This window comes from Notamacropus eugenii, chromosome 3 (assembly GCF_028372415.1).
Source record: "Notamacropus eugenii isolate mMacEug1 chromosome 3, mMacEug1.pri_v2, whole genome shotgun sequence".
In the NCBI taxonomy this organism is placed as follows: domain Eukaryota; kingdom Metazoa; phylum Chordata; class Mammalia; order Diprotodontia; family Macropodidae; genus Notamacropus; species Notamacropus eugenii.
In genome coordinates this window covers 221825376-221846249 of record NC_092874.1, presented here as the reverse complement: position 1 = coordinate 221846249, position 20874 = coordinate 221825376, and the positions used below count along the sequence as shown (strand labels likewise).

The window sequence follows — 20874 nt, the reverse complement described above, 5'->3', positions numbered from 1 at the left end:
CAAAAAATAAATACGTTCAGATCTTGGCAGGGGAGTGAGACTCTGAACATGCTTCCCGGACCAGCATCTCCCATCATTTCCCTCACCGTTCTTAGCACACGCACAGGCTGCCTGGTATTTGCGGGGTTCCGAAGAACACCAAATCGGAGCGAGGAGCTCCAGCAGGGAGCGCGGGAGGCGTCCGGGCCCAGGAGGCGCTCTCCTCCCGGCGTCTACATCACGCCCATGTTCGCACCGAGTCATGCTGCAGGTACAAACACTTGACAAAGACACGTGCACGCAGGTGTGCACACAGATGTGCACATCCGTCCCCACGAGCCCAGCCTCGGTTTGGAGGCGCCCCCAGCCCCACCCGCCGCCCTGCCCAGGGCCCCCGAGCCCGGCACAGAGAAGGTGGATCAGGCCGGTTGGGATAGCGGGCAGTGTCTCGGTGACTGGGCGGAAGCGGCTCGCGCGACTAGGGGGTGGGGGTTGGGGGGAGAGCAGAACTCCGGCCGGGAACATCTGGCAGAGGCGAGGGGCGGGGCCCGAGTCCCAGGGGGACGCGGATTGGCTGTGCTGGAGGATGGGGGCGGGGCCTAGAGGGGAGGGGGCGGGGCCAGAGGGCCCCTTTAAAGCCCTGACATCAGGCGGCGGCCCGAGCCCTGCCTTCCTCCGCCCCCCGTTCCCGGGCCGCTGCCGCAGCCGCAGCCGCAGCCGCCATGGACCCAGTGGATCCGGCCCGGCCCGGCCCCGGCCAGAGTCCTCGGTGAGTCTCGACTGCGCACAGATGTTGCTGGGGAAGGCGGGCGGGAGTCCTGGCCCAGGAAGGTTAACGCTTTCGTGGCAGCCCGGCCTTCCGCCCCGACCCCCCCATCCCCACCCCACCCCACCCCACCCCAGCCTTCTTCCTCCCTGGGGGCCCTCCCGCCCGCGGCTCGGTCCATTTGGCGCCCCCCCCCCCCCCCGCCATCTCCGCGCACGCTCCGTGTCCCCGGAAGGAAAACTGGAGGGGCAGAGGGGTGTTCCGGGGCCGGCCCCCTCCCAGCTCCAGAGTCTCTGACCTTGTCCAGCTCGCCCAGCTCCCCCTCCCCCAGCATTGCAGGCGTGGGGTCCTGCCCCCCACCCCATCTCCATCCCCTCGGTGAGGGACCAGAACCCTCCCAGTGCTCAGAATCCCCTGCGGGTGGGGTGGAGTGAGGGGAGGATGGAGGATGAGGAAAGGCTGAATGGGGGTGGGCTGCGCAGGAAGTGGGGCCTAGGCAGCCCCTTCACCGAAGTGGGCCCGGGCTCTTGGCCTCAGTGCCAGAAGAATGCGGGGAATGCGACAGTGCCCGCCACTGCCCCCACCCTACTCGGAGTGCGGCGCTCGGGACGACCCTCCGGCCCCTTCCTTTAAGTTCCAAGGTCCAACCCTCCCTTCCTTCTCCGAGATCCCTGCTGTCCCCTTCCCTGGGTCACACCCTGAGACCCTCGTTGACCCCTCCCTGGGTCACACCCTGAGACCCTCGCTGACCCCTTCCCTGGGTCACACCCTGAAACCCTCGCTGACCCCCTTCCCTAGACCCTCTCTACCTGCCCCCACGGTCCTGGGTTCCATCCAAGGATAAGCTGAATGAGTGTTCTCCAGGGGCTAACTTAAGACATTTCTGCCCCTCAAGATCGAGACTGGGAGTTGAGGTTAATGGGTTTTAGAGGGAGACCTTATATGACAATCTCTCTTCTCCCATTCTCTCCAAACAAGACACCTCAAAAACCTTCTGATTTGAAGAATGGAAATGGGGATGATCTTTCTATAATCTGTAACCTTGAGGAAAATTAACTAGGTCCCACAGCCTATGCTGCAGTCCCTCCCGTGCTCATGCTGTGGCAGCCAATTGGAGATACCCCTAGTGCTTTGAGATATCTGTCAAGGAGGGAAGTGAAAAAATTTGCCTCTGATTAGACTCATCACCCTGAGCCCATGGGTTTCCAGACCCAGAGGAACTACACATGTCCTTACCCCAGCAGATGTTCCTCTGCAGCTGGGCCTTGTCTTCAAAACAGATGGTCCAAGGGTGAGGTGACCTTGGTCCTTTAAGCATCCCTATCTACTCTACACACAAAAGGTAGCAGAGAGAGAGGACCAGGAAAAGCAACTGGACTTCAAGGGAATAAAGTTACTGTCCCTGAAAGGTAGCAGTCTCAGAGTGTAGTGGGATAAAGCTGGTGGCAGTATGGAAAGGAAGGAAACCTGTGACTGAGACTTGAGAGGCATCGGCGGACTTCAGCCAGTAGCTTGGTTTGGATGTCTAAATTTACTTATGTGGCTTGGTTTTAAACAGCAGAGTTTTAGGCTCAGAAATTAGAGAGGGGAGGTCAAAGATGAGGTGATGGCTGATACCTTTGCATTATTCTTTTGCAACAGGACTGGTAAAGCTTGCAGAAGTATGGCCCCTGCTGAGGTACCTTGGCTCTTGTAATATTTGAGTTGGTCCTTTGAGTGGGGGTTAAGGAGGGAGGAGGAGGGCAGTGAGGCAAGCAGATTCCCAGGAGACAGTTTGTAGCTCAGCTGTTTGGACTTGTTGTAGGATCTGGGCCAGGGAGAAAGCTCATCCATTCCCTCACAGGGAGAGGGTAAGGTGGAGGAAGGGCTGTGCTGCCCTACACTCAGGACCTCTGGCAGAAGTTTTTTCCCCTCCCTCCCTAATCCTTCCCCCCAGCTTCCCCTCTTCCTACCTGGCTTGCCTTACCATTCTGGCAGCAGGATGAAGCAGCCCCTACCTCATTGCTCCTGAACTCCCCCCACCTTTCCCCCCCACCCTCTAGGTGCAGGGCTTTTCCTGGAGTCTGGCTCTCCAGGTTGGAACATGTTCTGCCTTGGAGCTAGAGGCCCCTCTGTCCCTTTTATTTCTTTTTATCCTTGGTTTCCCAGATGCTACAGGGAACATTGGAGGGAAGAATTCAGGTTGGAAGTACTAGGAAATGTCAGTGTTTGTGTGTATTGTCACTTTCTCTCTGCCCACTTTACTTGACATGGTGGAAATCTTGAGTTTCAGCACATTTGCCCACTGGGGTTAAACTTCTAGTAGGAAGTGTTGATGGTGGATATGAAGGAAAATATCTTGATGGCTATCCTGAGCTTCTGTATGGATTGTGTCACCTCCCAAAATAAAAGCACCTTGTCAGAAAGCATTCCCATTGACATACATCCTCTCCCCAAAGTTGAATTATCCACTAAAGGTTAGACAGTAACAGCCACTTTTCCAGGGTAGGTCCAGTTTCAGCATAAGGTTAGGGGTGACCCTGCCTGAGAGATGGGAGAGGCATGAAATGATCCTCTAAACCAGGGGATGTTAACCTGGAGTCTTCATACATCCTCCTCCCCTTCCCAAGGGGTCTATGAATAGATTTTAGTGGATCCAGGAACTTGATTGGAAAAAAAATTACATCTTTAGTTCCATGTAATTGGTCTCCTTTGTAGTCCTACACATTTTTTTTTTTTGCTTTACACATTTAAAAACATTATTCTGAGGGAATGACTCATAGGGGTCAACCAGATTGCCAAAGGGGTCTATGATACAAAAAAAATGTCAGGAATCTTTATTTTAAAGGAAGGCCACCTGATATCCCTGTGGTAGTCCTGTTGATCCCAACTGCCCAGTATTTCGGAGTGTCCTCTTCTACAGCAGTTTACCTTCCCACCACCAAGATGAATTGATTGGATTAGATTTCTTTGATATTTAGGATTGGTTTTGAAACGGTGACTTGCAAATTTATTCAAAGAACCCATACCTCTGAATGCAAAATAACAGAATCATGGAATGTAAAAACTGGAGGAGACCTCAAAAATTAGTCCCCTCCATGTCACAAATGAGGAAACTGAGTCCCAGAGAAGCATCTGGGCGTAGTAGAAAGAAGTCACATCCCAGTTCCTTCCTAGACCATCATGATGCTGGGCCTTATCAGGCCTCAGTTTGTTCATCTGTAAAATGGGAATATGAATAACCACTACTTACCTCACAAAGCAGAAGGGGCTTTGTGAATCTTAAAATAGCATATGAATGTGTATTTTTACTATTACGTGCTATGGCCTAAGATCACATAACTGGTTAGTAGTTGACCCAGTGCTGGCCCTGGATTTCCCAGTTCCCAGCCCAGTGTTTTTTCCACTGTACCACACTGATTAGTTCTCATGAGTGGGTTCAGCTAACTGTAGGAGATGGAATTGGGAGAGAGGACATTACATAGCCGGTGATCTTGGGTCTCGGGTTTCTGAAAGGTGGTGCTGGGCTCTCTATACAGTTAGTGTACTCTGAGAATGAGGAAGGACTTTGTTCTGGAGCCTCTAGTCAGATCTGTGATATGTCTAGAAAAAGCACTTGGAAGCCTTAAGACGGGGGAATCTTGAATCCAAGTCTTTTCTTAGAGAACTGGTGAAAGCTGACCTTTGCAGGTTATCTCCAACCCTTTTCATTTTCTTGTTCCCATCATTTCTAGTCTCCCAGTACATTGTCTTTGTCTACTCTTTTCTATCTGTGGGACTGAATTGGATTGCCCTTATGCTTCCCTTGTCCACCATGGTAAAGAGAAGGAGGAGAGACACCAAGAAACTTCTGTTCTTTGGTGCATTCATTTTTTTCTCCCTATCCTGACACGTCTGGAATTGGCAGCAGGGCAGTAGCAGGCTTGAATGAATTGGTACATGGTAGTTGGCATTGATAGAGTGCTTCCTGAGTTATTTCAGGGATTTTACTGTCCAGTGGCTAAGCTGATCAAAAGACAAGATTGCATGAGTTTTGAGGGGGTACCCAGAAGTCAGACCCTCATTTTACCATTTTATATAACCCTGGCTCCTTAGCCAGGGCAGGAAAAAGAACCTACTAGCTGCCATCCTCAAAAGTGAATGAGATAGGATGCTGGTTTGTGCTTCCTTTATTTAGCTAGCACGCCACCTCTGACTTCCAACCTTGTGCTTGATGTCTCTGGAAGGACACCCCCCCCCCCCCCCCACATCCCTTCCCTTACACCTAATATTTGCCTGAGACTTGCAGGACAATTTGATCATTCTGCCTTCAGTCCCCAAGTGATGTGAGATTCAAAAGACATTTTGGGGGTCCTGAGTTCAGTAAAGGAAGATGATCTTTTCTTTGTGCCTCAGTTTCCCTGCATGTACCAGTGAGTTAATAGCATGCCATCATCAGGGTGTAACTGCATCCACTAATTACCATTTGCCCATCCCTGGGAGTTGTATAGATGAAAGGATCTGTGAAGACCAAGTTGTTATTAAGGGGAATTATCATTGATGTTATTACAATTTCTGAAAAACCATGCTGCAGCAACAGTGAAAAAAGCCATACCAGACCTGAATTCATATTCCCCCCCACAGACGCACACATTTAAAAAAAAAAAATCTTGTTGGGTTGTTACTAGCCCTGCTCATTAGGTGTTTAACCAGCGGCTCTTTATTTCTCACAGTTCTGCCTGTCATTCCAACTTCTCTCACAGTTCCCCTACTCCTTGATGCCCAATCTAGAATTGTTAAATGGCTCACATTCTGGATTCTAGAAGCAGGTGGTGGGGAATGGGAAAAAGTACAATAGGACTTTTCGGGATTAGGTGGGGTGCCCCCTCCAACTCTTAGGGTGTGGCTCTGGAGTTACTTAGTGGTGGAGGTTCCCAGGGCCTGATTCACCATAGCTCTAGGCTGGGCTTGATGTGGGGGATATAATTGGCCCTTTGGTATGGGGATCTGTTGAGACACCCTCCGGACCTGACTGCAATAGCCCCGGGCACCTCTTGGAGCCAGTGCTCTTCCAACTATTTTCCCCACCTCCACTCCCTAGTCTACACAATACCATTTTCAGCCTCTATTGCCATTTTTCCAGCCTTCTACTTCTATTTCAGAATCTTTTCCCATGGGCGAGGTACCCAACTCAGAGACAGAAGTTGTCTTGACCATTTCTTAAACGGATTATTGGTTAGCCTAGCCCTCTAAAGATAAATCTCATCCTTCTCCCTCTGTATAGGATAACCTGTCCCCTCCCAACAGAGAGGGTCATCTCCAGTTCGAAGGGAAGGAAATGCTTTAACCTCTACTGGGCTGACTCACCCTCATATCTTCTACTACTTCTCCCTGCTGGGATCTCATGGTCAACAGCTGCTCATATTCCCCTTTAAGTGCCTGTAACTCAGCTATTGAACCACATACTGCTCACATGGAATAGGAGAATCAGTGCAAGCCAGCCATGGACCTCTTGCCCAGCCACCTCCCTCAGACATCTAAACTGGGCTGGGTTCACCTGAGGATGTAGGGGTGGCTGTTTTCATCTACAGAAATTCTAGTAGATTTGGACTGGCCTTAGGCCCTTCTTTCCTGGGAGAACATACAGGATTGGTTCAGTATCCCTGAACTAGTTTGAAAGTCCAAGGTTGTATAGAAGGGAAAACTTAAAAGGACACAATTATCTTTGGAAGCCTCTGTCACTTGATGGAAGGATTCTACAAGTGCTTCTTGGCTTTGGGAGTGGTGTGTGTGCCAAGGACCAAAAACTGGGCCCTAGATGATGGGGAAAGAGAAACTCAAAGAGGTATGCTCCAATGAGTGACCTTAAGAATAGAGCTCCCAAGCCCTTCAGGTGGTTTAGGATACATCCCCACTTTTCCCTTAACCTTGGAATGTAATACTGCACTGAAACAAGTCTTGGGAGGCCATAAGCACTATTACCCCATGGCGCTGCCTGGGCCCCAGGTGTGTAATACCGCACTAAACCCCTTGTTGACATTGCTTGAAGGATGTGGGAGCTAATGTCTATATTTGGGCAGAGGTAGCTTCTTCCCCCATTCAATCTCAGGGTGTCTTCTGGGCCCCTTATTCTGACTGCTAATAACTGGGGAGCTTAATATTTGCAAAAAAGAAGACCCTCTCTGCCAGACGACACACCACCCTGGCCCCTACTCTATTTCCCAAAGCCTGAATTTGTGCTTCCATTGTGAACTAGAGCTGTCCTTCGTTTCCTTTGTAGAGGGCACCTCACTTCCTGTCCCCAGAATGAGAGGTAATAAGAAGGCTTGGCTTTGCTGACCCTTACTCTTCTGTTTTTTGTCATTTTCTTGGGAAGGTTGTGGGACAAGTGGGGAAGGGGCATGGAGAAGAGAGGACCCATCCCCTAATAGCTAGCATTTATGTACCTTAAGGTTTGCGAAGTCCTGAGAACAGTCCAGTGAGATTGGTGTTATTATCCTTCTTGTTTTACTAATGAGGAACCTCTTCGAGAAAGGTGATGTGTAATGTGGCATAATAAACAATGCTAGACTTGGAGTCAGGAAGACCTAGGTTCAGATCCCACCTCACCCACTTCCTGGATGTATGATTGGGCAGATCACTTGTGCTCTCTGAACTTCAGTTTTCTCACCTGTAAAACGAGGGGGTTACTGAACCAACTGAGACTTGATGGTCTCTGAGATTCTAAATCTTTGAGCCTTGGACTTGATCAGGGCCATGCAGCTAATGAGTGTCTGAGGTAGGATTTAAATAGGAAGCCCCAGGGCTTCCAGACTGCAGTTCTCTCTCTGCTATACCATGCTGTCTCTAAGACCCCGGACCATTTGAACAGACTGCCAACCTATTCTTCAACCCCAAATACTTCCCAGTGAAGTGATTCTAATTCCGGAGTCCTGCCTTTGTTGGAACTGCAGAACCTTCCCAGATTATGGTCTCTTCTCATCTTACTCGCATTGATTTTGTGTATCACTTTTCAGTTTTCATGAAACACAATCAAAATTGTCTACTTATGTTACGTGGTCTTCTCTTCATGCTTGGTCATTAATTCCTCTGTTCAGGGCTGCAAAAGATGTTTCCTTCCTTGCTCCTACTCTTTTTGTGTTGTGACATTTTATATCTTAAGTCATGTCTACTTGGAGCTTATCTTGGCAAATGGTATGAGGTATTTGTTGTTATTCAGTTCAGTCATGTCCAGCTCTTTGCGACCCCATGGACCATAGTACACCAGGCCTCTCTGTCTTCCACCATCTCTCAGAGTCTTAGTTCATGTTTGTTGTTTCCATGACCCATCTATCCAGCTCATCCTCTGCTGTACCCTTTTCCTTTTGCCTTCAGTCTTTCTAAACATCCAGGTCGTTTCCAGTGAGTCCCATCTTCTCGTTCTGTGGCCAAAGTATTTCAAGCTTCAACTTCAGTATTTGACCTTCCAGTGAATTTTGTTGTTGTTCAGTCATTCAGTCATGTTTGACTCTTCATAGACCATACTATCCATGGGGTTTTCTTGGCAAAGATACTGATGTAGTTTGCCATATCCTTTGGCAATGAATTCAGGCAATCAAAGGTTAAGCCCAAGATCACATGCCTAGGAAGTGTCTGAGGCTGGATTGGAACTCAGATCTTTCTGATTCTTCTGAATTAATTATTAAGTATTGAATGATCTGGTCTAAACCTAATTTATACCAAAGTGCTTTCTAGTTTTCCCAGTAGTTTTTGTTGAATAGTGAGTGAGTCTAGTAGTTGGGAGTCTCTGAATTTATCAAATTCTTTACTTTATGTGTTACTTGCTTTTGAATCTTATATGCCTTATCTGTTCAGCTGATACCTTTTCGGTTTTTTGACCAAGTACCAAGTAGTTTTCATGATTACTGCTTTGTAGTATGATTTGAGATCTGATACAGCCAGAATGCCTTCCTTTTACTTTTTCCCATTATTTCCTTTGAGATTTTCCCCCAAATAAATTTTGTTATTTTTTCCTAGTTCTATAAAGTAGTTTGTTTGTTTTAGCATTAAAAAAAGCAAGTTAATTTAGGAAGTATTATACTTTTTATTATATCAGCATGGCCCAACCATGGACAATTAAGACTTCTCCAATTATTTAGGTTTCTATTTCATAGAGTTCTGTAGTTGTATCCATATAATTCCCATGTGTACCTTGGTAGGTGGATTCCTAACTATTTTATAAATTCCCTATATATAATTCTGTATTCTATTTTGAGTGGAATTTTTCAGACTCCTCCTGCTGGGTTTTGTTGGTAATATGCAGAAAGGCTGATGATTTGTGTGGGTTTATCTTATATCCTGCTACTTTGCTGCAGTTATTGTTTCAATCCAGACATGACCTCATTCATCTTCACCATGGCCTGATGGGGGAACTATGACCCCAGAGAGGTTAAGGTATTGCCTAGGGTTACATACTTGATCCAGAATAAGGATTTAAGGATCCTAGATCCTGGCTGGTGAGCAGAGCTGAGCCTGAAGGAGTACCATGGCTCTTCTTGTACCCTTCCCTTTCTCTCCTTCCTCTTTTGGGCAAAGTGGACCACATGGGCAGATCCTCAGCATTCTGTTCCATACCACACCCTGCCAGCTGGTCTCTGAGGAGTCAGCTAGGTCAGGGTTGGAGCTGCTCAGGCACAGATGGATGCCCTGCGTGCCAGAGCCTGTTCCTTTGTTCCCTTGGCATCCATGGGTCACCTTGGAGCTCTGAATTTATGGAAGCTTGGGAGATGTATGGGAGTCAGGCAAGTAGGTAGCACGGTACCTGCCTGTTGTGAGTCCCAGACTGACTATGTCACATGCCTGATGTTGATAGAGAGAAGCTGCTTTCCTTTTTTTTGCTCTGTTTTTCTTGGTCCTTCAGATGCAACTTGGTAACCTGTAGCATTTTTCTCTCCTGCATCTTAGTGCAGTTAGGGGTCAATCTGCTGTCAGATCTACCACTGTCTTATATGCAGACTCTGTTCCTAAAGGATCTGTAGTGAATCTTGACTTATGCCCAGAAGGTCCAAAAGGTGTTGACTTCCCTGTTCTTTTGGGGTTGGGGGTAGCATGGGGATAGGACAAAGGAAGGGGCTCAGGACAGGAAGATTGGTGGATTTGGAACTTTAACGCGTCAGGGAGGGGAGAGCATTTCTAGGTAAAGTTGGATTAGCTGCCTTTGTGAGAGGAGAACACTAAATCCTGCAGCTGTTGAAAATCTCCTCAAGGCCATAGCCAGTGTCAGGGACAAGTCTGGAAAAACACAGTGGGATATGACGTCTTCACCCCCCTTCACCCTGATCAGTTTGAACATTAGAACTGGTAAAGTTGGGGAGAAGAGAGCTTTAGTAGTAGGACTTCTGGCCTCTTCATCCTCACTGGCAGGACCTTTAAGAGACAGATGTTAACCCTCTGTTCATCCAAGCCTATTTTATATTTTTACCCCTTCTTCCCAATTCTTACCTCCCAATCTTTTCTCCAGGTGAAATTGAGAGAGGCTTCCAGCCCTTAAGATGAAACTGGACGGTAGAAGTGAACATACTGAGTTCCCTATTAGCCTGTGTTTACAGAGGACCTACTATGTACCCCTACTTTGGGCACTGTGGTGGAATGTACAAAAAAATATTGTTCCAGACCTCTGGGGAGGAATCAAAACTAACCCCACCCACCCATCATGAAACAATTATCTTATCAGTGCAATAGGAGCACAAAGAGCAGAGAGATCCCTCTGGGTTAGGGTAGTCAAGGAGGACTTGTTGGAGGAGGAGAACCTTGAAGCTGGATAGAGAAATGCAGAGGTGAAAGATGGCATTCCGTAGAGCGAGGACCGATATAAGAGCAGAGTGAGCATGACCTGTGCAGGCCACAGCGTGAAAGGCCTGGCCCATTCTTCCCGTTAGCTCACCCCCTGAAGTCTGGATAAAAGGTGGCAAGAGCCCTGGACTTACAGGGATGGGGCCGAGTCTGCAGAACCCCTAGCGTGTGACCCTATAAATAAACCCATTGTGTTGGTGTTCCATTCCCTCCCCCACTGCAGCTGCTATTTTTGTTGCTTAGGTTGTGCTAAAGCTGGGGAACCCTGTATGTTTGGGGGAAGGAGGTATTTATCTGATATCCTGGAGCCTCAGGGAAGCATACATCTAGTGGAGCTGTGGGAAAAGTACCCTCCCTTTACTGTCTGTGTACACTGGATCCACCTCAGAGATCTAGGCAAGATCACCAGTGTACAAACTCTGCAAGTTCCCAGGGAGGGTGGGATGTGTGTGCGCATGTGCACAAGCATGTGGAAAGGAGATTCAGAGGGGAGTGTAGCCAGTCCTCCAGCCCTCCAGAGCAGATGTGTCTTCTCAGAGTCAGGAGAAAAGAGCTATTGTGTCTGGTGGTACCAGTTGTCAGGAAGGGGGAGGGGGAACTAAATTGTCTGGATCCCTCCTCCCTTCTCCAGGGTTTGAATTTAAGGTGAAATTCCCAAGGTATGTGGCTCTAGACTCAGGATACACCTTCAGGAATGAGGCCTTAGTATTACCTTTAGTCTGTAGAATCCTCAAGCTCCTTATGAGCTGGGAAAGGAAAGTGGAGGAGCTCAGTGTGACTTCCCAAGCCATGTTTACAGGTTCCATACACTGGGGTGGGGCAAGGAGAGTGAGAAAAGCAGCTGTTTTTGCAGTTTGGTTAAGAGATATTTCTCTTATCAGAGGGATCACTTTGCTCTTATCTAAAACTTTTTACCCTCTCCTGACTGCAGAGATCCTAGCTTTATACCTCCACTACTACTGCCACTTCCTCCCACATGTCTCCTGGTCCCTAGCCTTGATCCCCCAGAGGCTCTGAGAGAAATAGCATGAAGTCCCAGGAGGCGCCTTCTCATTGATCAAGACCTTGGTTAATGTCTGGAACTAGTCACAGTCCTTTCCCCTTTCCCATACTGGAGCATCCCCTGTATATATACTCCCAAGTGTTGGATACCAGCTGTTATGAGCGGGGGGTGAGGGAAGGAGAAAAAGGGGAAGGAGGAAAGGCAATGTCCATTTATAGCCTTAGTCTGAAAGACCAGCTGGACAAGGGGAGAATGAGGGACATTTGAGAGGTAGAGAAAAATAGGCACCCATTTCTACTCCATTATGTGGATAGTTTTAAAGAAACTCAATCACCCTGGAGGGAGATTTTTGGAATGAGAGTTATCTACCTAGGAATCTTGAGTGGTGAGGGAAGGGGAGACTGGTTCCAGATCACTGGAGGTTGGGTGCTAGAGTCTGAGAGACAGAACTCCCATCTGCTTCCCTTTTTGGAGTTGTTGCAGCATGACATAATGGAGAGTGGACTCAGGAGGAACTGGGTTCCAATCACATCTGAGAGACTGACTAGCTATATGGCCCTGTGCAGGATTGTTGTGAGGATCAAGTGACAGTTTATATAAAGCACTTTGCAGACCTTAAGGTGCTATAGAAATGTCAGCTGTCACTTATTTCCCCAGCTTTGCCACCAGATCTGTGGGTCTGCTAGGCTAACAGTGGTGGGGACCCTGTGGCCTCGAGGCCACATTTGTCCCTCTAGGTCCTCTGACTGACTCCCAACTTCCTTAAAAAAGGATTCGTTCTGTGAAATTTAAATTTGATTAAAGGGCTGCACTTGAGGACCTAGAGGGCCACAGGTTCCACACCCTTGGGCTAGGACTAGTGGGGTCCACATGCCAGGAAAGAGGACATCCCCTGATTGTCCAGAGGGAAAATGTTTTCTTCTAAAAGAGAGGTGCATCCATTCATATCAATGACGTGTTAGGCACTAGTACAAAGATGTAAATGTCCTGGTCCTCAAGTTGTTTTAAAGGAAGTTGGGAGGTATTACTCGAAGAGGTGCTGGTCCTGCTCCCTCTTTCTACACCAGGAGCTGTGTAGTCACATTGGTTCCTGTAGGATCCTTGCCCACCATCATCCTTTCTCAGGGTCAGAGATCTGAATGAAGTTGGCTATATAGCAACAGTTACTTGGAGTCAGTTGAGACAGGTCTCATCCCTCCCCAAGGACACCTACCTCCATTTTAGTGTGCTTATTTCTGTGCCTTTTGGAGAGCAGGGCTTGTTTGTGTCTTACACATCTTCATATGTCTTGCAGAACTTAAAAGGAAAGTTGTTAAATAGTGAGCTTTTATTAATATTTGTTGGGTGAGTGAATGAAAAAGGCTTTAAGCCCACTCTTTGTGACTCCAAATCCAGTTGTTCACCTTTTTGCCTTCTTGTAAATATGAAGACTTAGTAGGATAGAGAAAGGAGATGGAAAAAATCTGAGAAGAAAACCCAGATTCTATTGGTTGGTTTTTTCCCCCCAACCAAATCAGAAGAAACAAATCCCCTCATCTTCCTAAAATTTTCAAAGGTTCTATTTTGAGGGCCTTTACATTTCTAAATACATAATTTGATGATTTTATAAACAAACCAAGTAATATGTAACACTTTTTTTGTCTCTAAAATAACAAACTGACTTTCTAAAGGGTGTTTTTAAATTGTGTGCTCCCCTTTTACCTGAAATTTCCATTTTGCTCCCCACAAATGATCACTTGGGAGGAGATGTCATAGGGGACCTTAGAGGTCATTTAGTCCAATTCCCTTATCTTACAAATTAAGAAATTGGCCCAGAGAGGTTAACTGACTTGCCTAAAGTCACATAAATAGTAAATGGCAAAGTTGCCTTTGAAGTAGATTCCTTTGTTTTCAAACAATATGGTCGTGTTAGCAGGGTTCACTTTTTTTTTTTTACTGCAATCCTATTTTTATTTTTTTAAATAACTGCTCAGATATAAGTCAGATTAGATGACCTTTAAGGTTCCTTACTACTCTGAGATTGTGTAATAAAACATTCCTCTGCTCCGTGACTTCAGAAAGTTGTTTTTTTTTTTAAATACTGTATTTCTGTAGGGGAAAGGGAAGCCATGAAGACCCCAGAGATAAGCTGGGGATGGGTGAGTCAGGACATAACTCTGGCCAACAGTCTGGCCTGTAGCATGCTGGCTGGGCTGGGTTATTAGTAGTGTTGAGGTTGAGAGGTTAGTTGAAAAGAATGAAGGTAAAGTAAGGATCTTGGCAGGAAAATGAGGTAAAAGCAAGCATCTTGCTTTAGGGAATTTTGGAGGCTCTGTTGGAGAGTTGGCTCCTGCGATGCACTGACTGTATGGCTGACCTTTCTTAACTGATGAAGTGGAAACTCCTGGGTGAAAGCACTAGTTAATCACCTCCACCCCACCCCAACACCCTCCACTTCAGATTAACTGAAGTCCAAAGAAAGTAGATGGGGGTATAAGAATTGGAATCAGAATTGGAAAGAACAGCCACAAAGTAATCAAAAATGAATGTCGCACAGTTACGAAGAATCTTCCTCTCCCATGCCTTTGCAGAGAGATGAGGTATATAGGGTGGTACATTGCATATATTTTCACATTTTTCCAATGTTTTGATTGGTTTGCCCCAGAGAAGTTGATTTTATATCTCTGTCTCCATGACTCTGTGCTTTCCCATTCCAGGCCTGGTGACTGACACAAGGTGACCATTGTAGCTGTTGTAGCTGTGATATCTCCAAATTGCTGAGCTGAGAGAGAGGTAAGGGCTTCAGTCTCCCATGTGTATGGGGGTTGGGACTAGGTTTGGAATGTTGATTGGTGGGGGAAGTTGTCCTGAAGAATTAAAAATATGGAAAGGGAAGGTAGTATAGTGAAGATGAAGTCTTTAATGTCTAATGCGGTATAATAATGGGAAGGTAATGCATAATCTTTATACTTCCAGAGCTCCTGTCCTTATACCCAGTCTTTTTTCTACTCATCATGGAGTAAGTGGATGTTTCCACTTAGTAGGAAAAATTCTCTCCAGAACTGCTATAGAGAAGCTATAACTGACTGTTGCAGAGAATCTGATGTAGATATAGAGATGAAAGAATAGTAAAATAAAGCCAGTTGTCCTCTCCACAATTGGGAGTGGAGTTCAGGTTCATAATTCAGGTAAAAAGGAGGAAGCACTTCCATAACCCAGGACCATGAATTCGTAGAATGTCAGAACTGGAAGGGACCCAGGAGATCATCTTTATCTTCCTCATTGAACAAATAAAGGAACTAAGACCCAGAAATCATACACTTAGTGACATTGCCAAGTGAAATCCAAGTCAATCAAGAAGCATTGATGTGTCATGTAATGCCGTAACCACTGGAGATTCAAAGAAACAATAAAACAAGGTCCCTGTCCTCAAGGAGCTCATCATGCAAGCAGCCATGTAATACAAGATATATACAATGTAAAAGGAAGATAATTTCAGAAGGAAGGTGCTAACAGTGGAGGGAACTGGGAAAGTCCTCTTACTGAAGATGGGATTTGAGCTGAGTCTTTTTTTAAAAAATAATTGATTTATTTTTAGTTTTTAGCATTCACTTCCATAAGATTTTGAGTTTTGAATTTTCTCCCCCCTCCCCAAGATGGCTTGCAGTCTGATACAGGCTCTACATAGACATTCATATTAAACACATTTTCATATTAGAATAGAATATTATATAGAAGAGTTAGAACTAATGGGAGGAACCATGAGAAAGAAGAAATGAAACAACAAAAGAAAAGGAGAGCAAATAGTCTGCTTCCATCTGCATTCTTTCCAGAGTTCTTTCTCTGGATGTGGATGGCATTTCCCATCATGAGTCTTTTGGAGTTATCTTAGATTACTGATGGGTTAAGTCTGTCAAGGTCAGTCATTGAACTGTATGGCTGTTACTATGTACAGTGTTCTCCTGGTTCTGCTCATTTTACTCTGCATCAGTTCGTATAAGTCTTTCCAGGTTTTTTTGAAGTCTGCCTACCCATCATTTCTTATGCGCAATAGTATTCCATTGCATTCATATACTATAACTTGTTCAGTCATTCCCCAACTGATGAGCATCCCCTCAATTTCCAATCTTGGCTACCACAAAAAAAGCTGCTCTAAATATTTTTGTACATGTGGGTCCTTTTCCCACTTTGGTGATCTATTTGGGATATAGACCTAGTGATGGTATATTGGATCAAAGGATATGCACAACTTTATAGCCCTTTGGCCATAATTCCAAATTTGAGCTGAGTCTTAAAAGGAAGACAGAAGTAAGGAGGAAGAGTTTTCCAGGCATGGGGGATAACCAGTGAAAAGGCATGAAGTCAGAGATTGAATGTCATGTTTGAAGAACATGAAGCAGACCAATGTTACTGGATCATAGCATATATGAAGGGACCAGGTTGTGAAGAGCTTTAAATATCAAATGGAATTTTATATGTGATCCTGAAGGTAATGGGGAGCTGCTGGAGTTTGAGTAGGGAGTAACATGGACAGATCTGCATTTTAGGAAAATCACTTTGGCAGCTTATTGGATGGATTAGAATAGGGAGAAACTTGAGGCAGGAAAAGCAGTCAGAAAGCTATTGCAGTAACATAGGCCTGAAGTGATAAAACCTGCACCAAGATGGTGGCTACAGGAGTGGAGAAAAAGGGATAGGTATGTCATGAAGGTTGGATATGGGGGTGATTTCAGGTAAGGCATCAAAAATGACAACAAGGTTGTGAGCCTGGGTGCCTAGGAGCATGGTAGTGACCTTGACAGTTACAAGGAAGTTGGAAAGACGGAAGGATTTGGGGAGTTTGGAATATGTCGTGTTTAAGTTTTGGATGTCTTGAGTTTGAGATGCCTATGGATATCCAGTTTGAGATGTCCAAGAGGCAAATGGTGATATGGTACTGGAACCAAGGGAGAGACTAAGGCTGTATAAAGGTCTGGATGTCATCTGCACAGAAATGATCATCAAACTATTGGCAGTCATCATAAGATTGCCAATGATGAGATTGCCAATTGAGATAATATGGAGGGAGAAAAGAAGAAGGTTCAGGACAGACCCTGGGGAGGTGGGTACCCATGGTTAGTGATTAAATGGATGATGATGCAGTGAAGGAGACTGAAGTAGGAGAATCAGAAGAGAACAGAGTTAAGAGAAAAGATGGTGATCAGTAATGTCAAATGCTGCAGACAGGTCAAGAAGGGTTGAGAAAAGGCTGTTAGATTTAGCATTTAAGAGATTACTGGTAACATTGGAGAAAGCAGTGTTAGATAGAGAGAGAAGAAAGAGGTGGAGGCACCCAGGCTTTTTCGTGGAATTGAGAGTACATGAATAATAATAACAACAGAGCTAGCATGGGCTCATGTGAGGGTTTTTTTGTTTTGTTGTTTAGTATGGGGAGACACAGACAGGTTTATAGGCAACAGGGAAAGAGCAAGTAATTAGGGAGAAGTTAAATGTTAGAGAAAAATGAGGATGAAAGAGGGAGCAATTTGCTGAAAATTATTGGAGAGGTAGATATTGAGAAGTTTGCTTTGGAAAGGGTACTTCTTGGAGATGGATGAAGGAGGAGATGGTGGGGGGATGATATCTTGAGAGATATGAGATGAAGAGGGAGGTGAAGTAGGAGGAAAGTCCTTAGCTGAAAGAGTAGGGGAGGGGAGGTTTTGGGGAGCTTGGGAAGAAATGAGCAAGTTTAGAACAATCGCTGTGGTTAGTGGAATAAGTGATGAGGGAGATGTGAGAGGATTTCCTTGCTGAGGGAAGGACCCATTTAAGATTACATAACATACATTTGTAGTAGACCGGTCAGCATGGTTTCATGTCATCCTCAGGCTCCTTTCATTTGCATAGGTGCAAATGAGGTAGATGGTGGAAGTTTGGCAGTGTATGATTGGTGAGAGAACAAGGGGCCAAAAGATTTATGGGAGTGTAGAGCTGAATTGTTCACCAGATGTTGAGATAGGGAAGGGAGGGCAGTGTAGCCATTGCAGGGTTGAAAGCCTGGAAAGCAGCTGAAGGGTTGAGGGATTAGTGGTTACAATAAGGATGAAAAACAGGATTAGGGGTTGTAAAGCATAGGGAAAGCTAAAAAGTTGAAAGATTATGATCAGATAACGGAATTTCCAAGCTCATAAACATGAAATAGAACACTTGTGGGCAAGGACAAGATCAAGGATATCATCTCTGTGAAAGTGAGGTACAGTGGAGGAAAAGATTGTGGGAAACCAATAGATTGAGGAATTGGGGTATTAGGTTATTTGGAGACACCTCAGTCTGCATGTGAAAGACCCCAGCACAAGCTGTATTGACTTAGAACTCAATTTCCTGACTCTCCACCTGATTTTGGGGAAAAATAAAATACTTTTTAAAGCAAAAAAATTTTTTTTATCATGTTATAGAACGCTTATTATTGGTATGTATGAGACCTGTGGAAAAGCATCATTACTTGAATTTAACAGGTCAAGAACCAGAGTCTTTGCACAAGTTAGTAGTACTGTCAAGACAAGAGTCCAGCTCTTCTGACTGTTGGCCTGGTTTTGTAGGAAGATTTAACCTACAGTTGGAAAATTTAAAGAAATGGGGATTCATTTAGATGTTGGTATCAGTTCCCAAGGTGGGGACTGCTCTTTCCCTGACACATAACCCTAACCCTGTCTCATCAGTGAGTTCATAAGTGCATTGAATTTAGGGTTGGAAAAGACATTGGAGAGATACTACTGGTCTAGATCTGGGGGAGGGCAAACTACACCTGAGGACCAAATCTGCCAGCTCCCCGTGAACTGATATAGTAAAACTTTATTTTACGATGTGAAAACCATTCTTAGCTCACATACACAGGCAAGAGTTTGCCGACCCCTAGTCTAGATGATCTCTAATGTAGAGGCTTTGGCCTCACCTCAAGGGATGATCAGTCAATTGGAGAATGGAAAGATAGGTCACATACTCTAAGCAATAACCAGTTTGTGAGAATGCTTCCAGTACTATCTTCATCCCTCATTACTCCCCCACACTTGCCTCCACACTTGAGCTGGGCATTTGCCTGTAAGGGCAGCTATAACCAAACATTACCTACATGCCCAGCAGCTGTGCAGGTTCCATCCCCAGGCCTCCTAGCATATGTACCCCAAGATCTCCTTGTGCCTGTTGTCAGCATCTCTCAGAGGTTGTCCACTGTATTCTGAGGCAGTGACTGGTGAGTAAAAACTTCATCTTCTCTCTTTCTATTTAGGATGGGACAGAGATTGTTGTGCAGGATAGTCATAGATAGGTTTTGATCTGCATAGCAGATGCATTACATTGCCTTTCCCCAAAAAGTCACCCCTCTAATGAACTTCTCCATTACTATAATGTATGGTCCAGGGACCCCTGAAGGTCCCTCTCATCCCTTCAGGTGGTCTACTAGGTTAAAACTTTTTGTAATAATAGTAAGATGTTTTAATTTCTAATATGGCAAATATAAATACATATAATTGACATAAAAGAGCTCTTTGGGGTCCTGATTAATTTTTAAGAGTATAAAGAGGTCTTGGGGCATGTAGATGGTACAGTAGATTGAGCACCAGGCCTATGGTCAGGAAGATCTGAGTTCAAATGTGGTCTCAGACACTTAGTAGCTGTGTGACCCTGGGCAAGTCACTTAACCACTATTTATTTCAATTTCTTGTCTGGGGACATGGTGGAAAAGGAAATGGCAAATCACTTCAGTGTCTTTGCTAAGAAAACCCCTTGCACAAAGTCCATGGGGTCACGTAGAGTCAGATATGACTGCCCTATAGCAGTGAGGTCATGAGGCCAGAGTTAGAGAACTGCTTCTGTACAGGGCACTGTCATTCTTCCAGCCATGAGGTTCACAGCTTTTATGTCACCTTTGACATCCTATACAGTCTCAAAATTTTGTGATTTCTACCTCCATGATATCTTCATTCTAATTATACTAACTCCCCTTTTTCAGGCCCTCCTCCCCTCTCACTTGAATTATTGCTGTAGCCTCCTTCCTCTCTGACCTCTGCGTCGTCTCTCCCTTCCCAGTCTGCCTTTCACACAGCTACAGAAATTGTTTTTGTAAGTCATGGGTCTGACCATGTCACTCTTCTCATTAAACTCTAATAGTTCCCTTCTAGAATCAAATACTATTTCATCTTTAAATTTCTATTTTTGTGTAAGTTTTTAATGCACATTATAGTAGAACTATATAATTTACAAATAAATAATACACAAATTAGGGGGGCATGCTCAAAAAATTTTTTCTCCTAAAGGTTATAATCAAAAAAAGTTTGGAGACCATGTGTCTGTGCCAGGGGTCAGCAAACTACAACCTGAGGCCTACAAGCTAATAATGGCTTTTGCATTTTTAAATATAATAAAACTTTATTTTCACAGATATAAACCATTCTTAGCTCATTTAGCCCATGGAAATAGTATTCTGACCCCTCAACTGCAAACTCCTTCATTTTACAGATGAAGAAACTTGAGACTCTAAGAACTGAACTGGTGGCCGAGCCTAGATTAGAACCCAATTTTCTGACCACAGATCTGTGATCCTTCCATCTATTCCATTCTGCCACTCTCTTACTGTATACTTGGTTTATAGGACTTGATAAATGATGATAAGACTAAGTTAATATGAACCATGAGAATAAGTAATATATAGAATATATGAGAAAAGTAATATAGAGAGCCGTAATCTCTTCCATAATTCCTGTTCAGGTTCTTCTGGTTTTTTATTGTTCCCAGAGCTTGATGTCTCATGCAGTAGAGGAACCGGCTGGGGACCCTGGAGTCCCAAAGCCAGGAGGCAGCAGTAACATGGAGCTAGGGACTTGCCAAGAGCTTTTGCATCGACTTCGGGAACTGGAGGTAAGATAATCAGGGTGGGGGAGATTTGCTGCTCCACAGATTTGGGCAGCTGGCAGTGGGTAGGGCAGGAGAACTTTGGTGTTTTTCCTATAACTTAATCCCTAGGATTGGGTGTAGGTGCACCATGCTACATGAGTCAGTGAGTATAGTGCTAGGCCTGGAATCAGGAAGACAACCTGAGTTCAAATCCAGCCTCAGATGCTAACTGTGTGACTTGGGCAGTCTTCCTCAACTGTAAAATGTGAATAATAATAGCACCTACCTTGCAAGGCTGTCATGAAGATTAAATAATATTTGTAAAAAGCACTTAACTCAGTGTCCGGCATACAGTAGGTGCTATGTAAATGCTAAGTCACACACGCACACACCTCCACATCCACCCACACCCCCAGATAAAGCAGAATGTCCAGGCTTTATATTTCTCGGGAGAAAGAACTAACTGGTACTAGGTTTGGAATTGGAGGAC

General features: G+C 45.2%; 1 protein-coding gene across 1 annotated transcript in view; it reads left to right on the top strand.

Annotated features, from left to right (window-relative positions):
- The first annotated feature begins 625 nt into the window (after positions 1 to 625).
- Positions 626 to 20874, top strand: part of NCKAP5L (NCK associated protein 5 like) — a 57741-nt gene continuing 37492 nt past the window's right edge. Inside the window, exons 1-3 of the mRNA XM_072654639.1 lie at positions 626 to 748; positions 14234 to 14309; positions 20286 to 20408. Of these exons, the coding sequence (XP_072510740.1) occupies positions 20292 to 20408 (117 nt within the window). The 5' untranslated portion in view covers positions 626 to 748; positions 14234 to 14309; positions 20286 to 20291. The remainder of the gene's footprint in view (positions 749 to 14233; positions 14310 to 20285; positions 20409 to 20874) is intronic.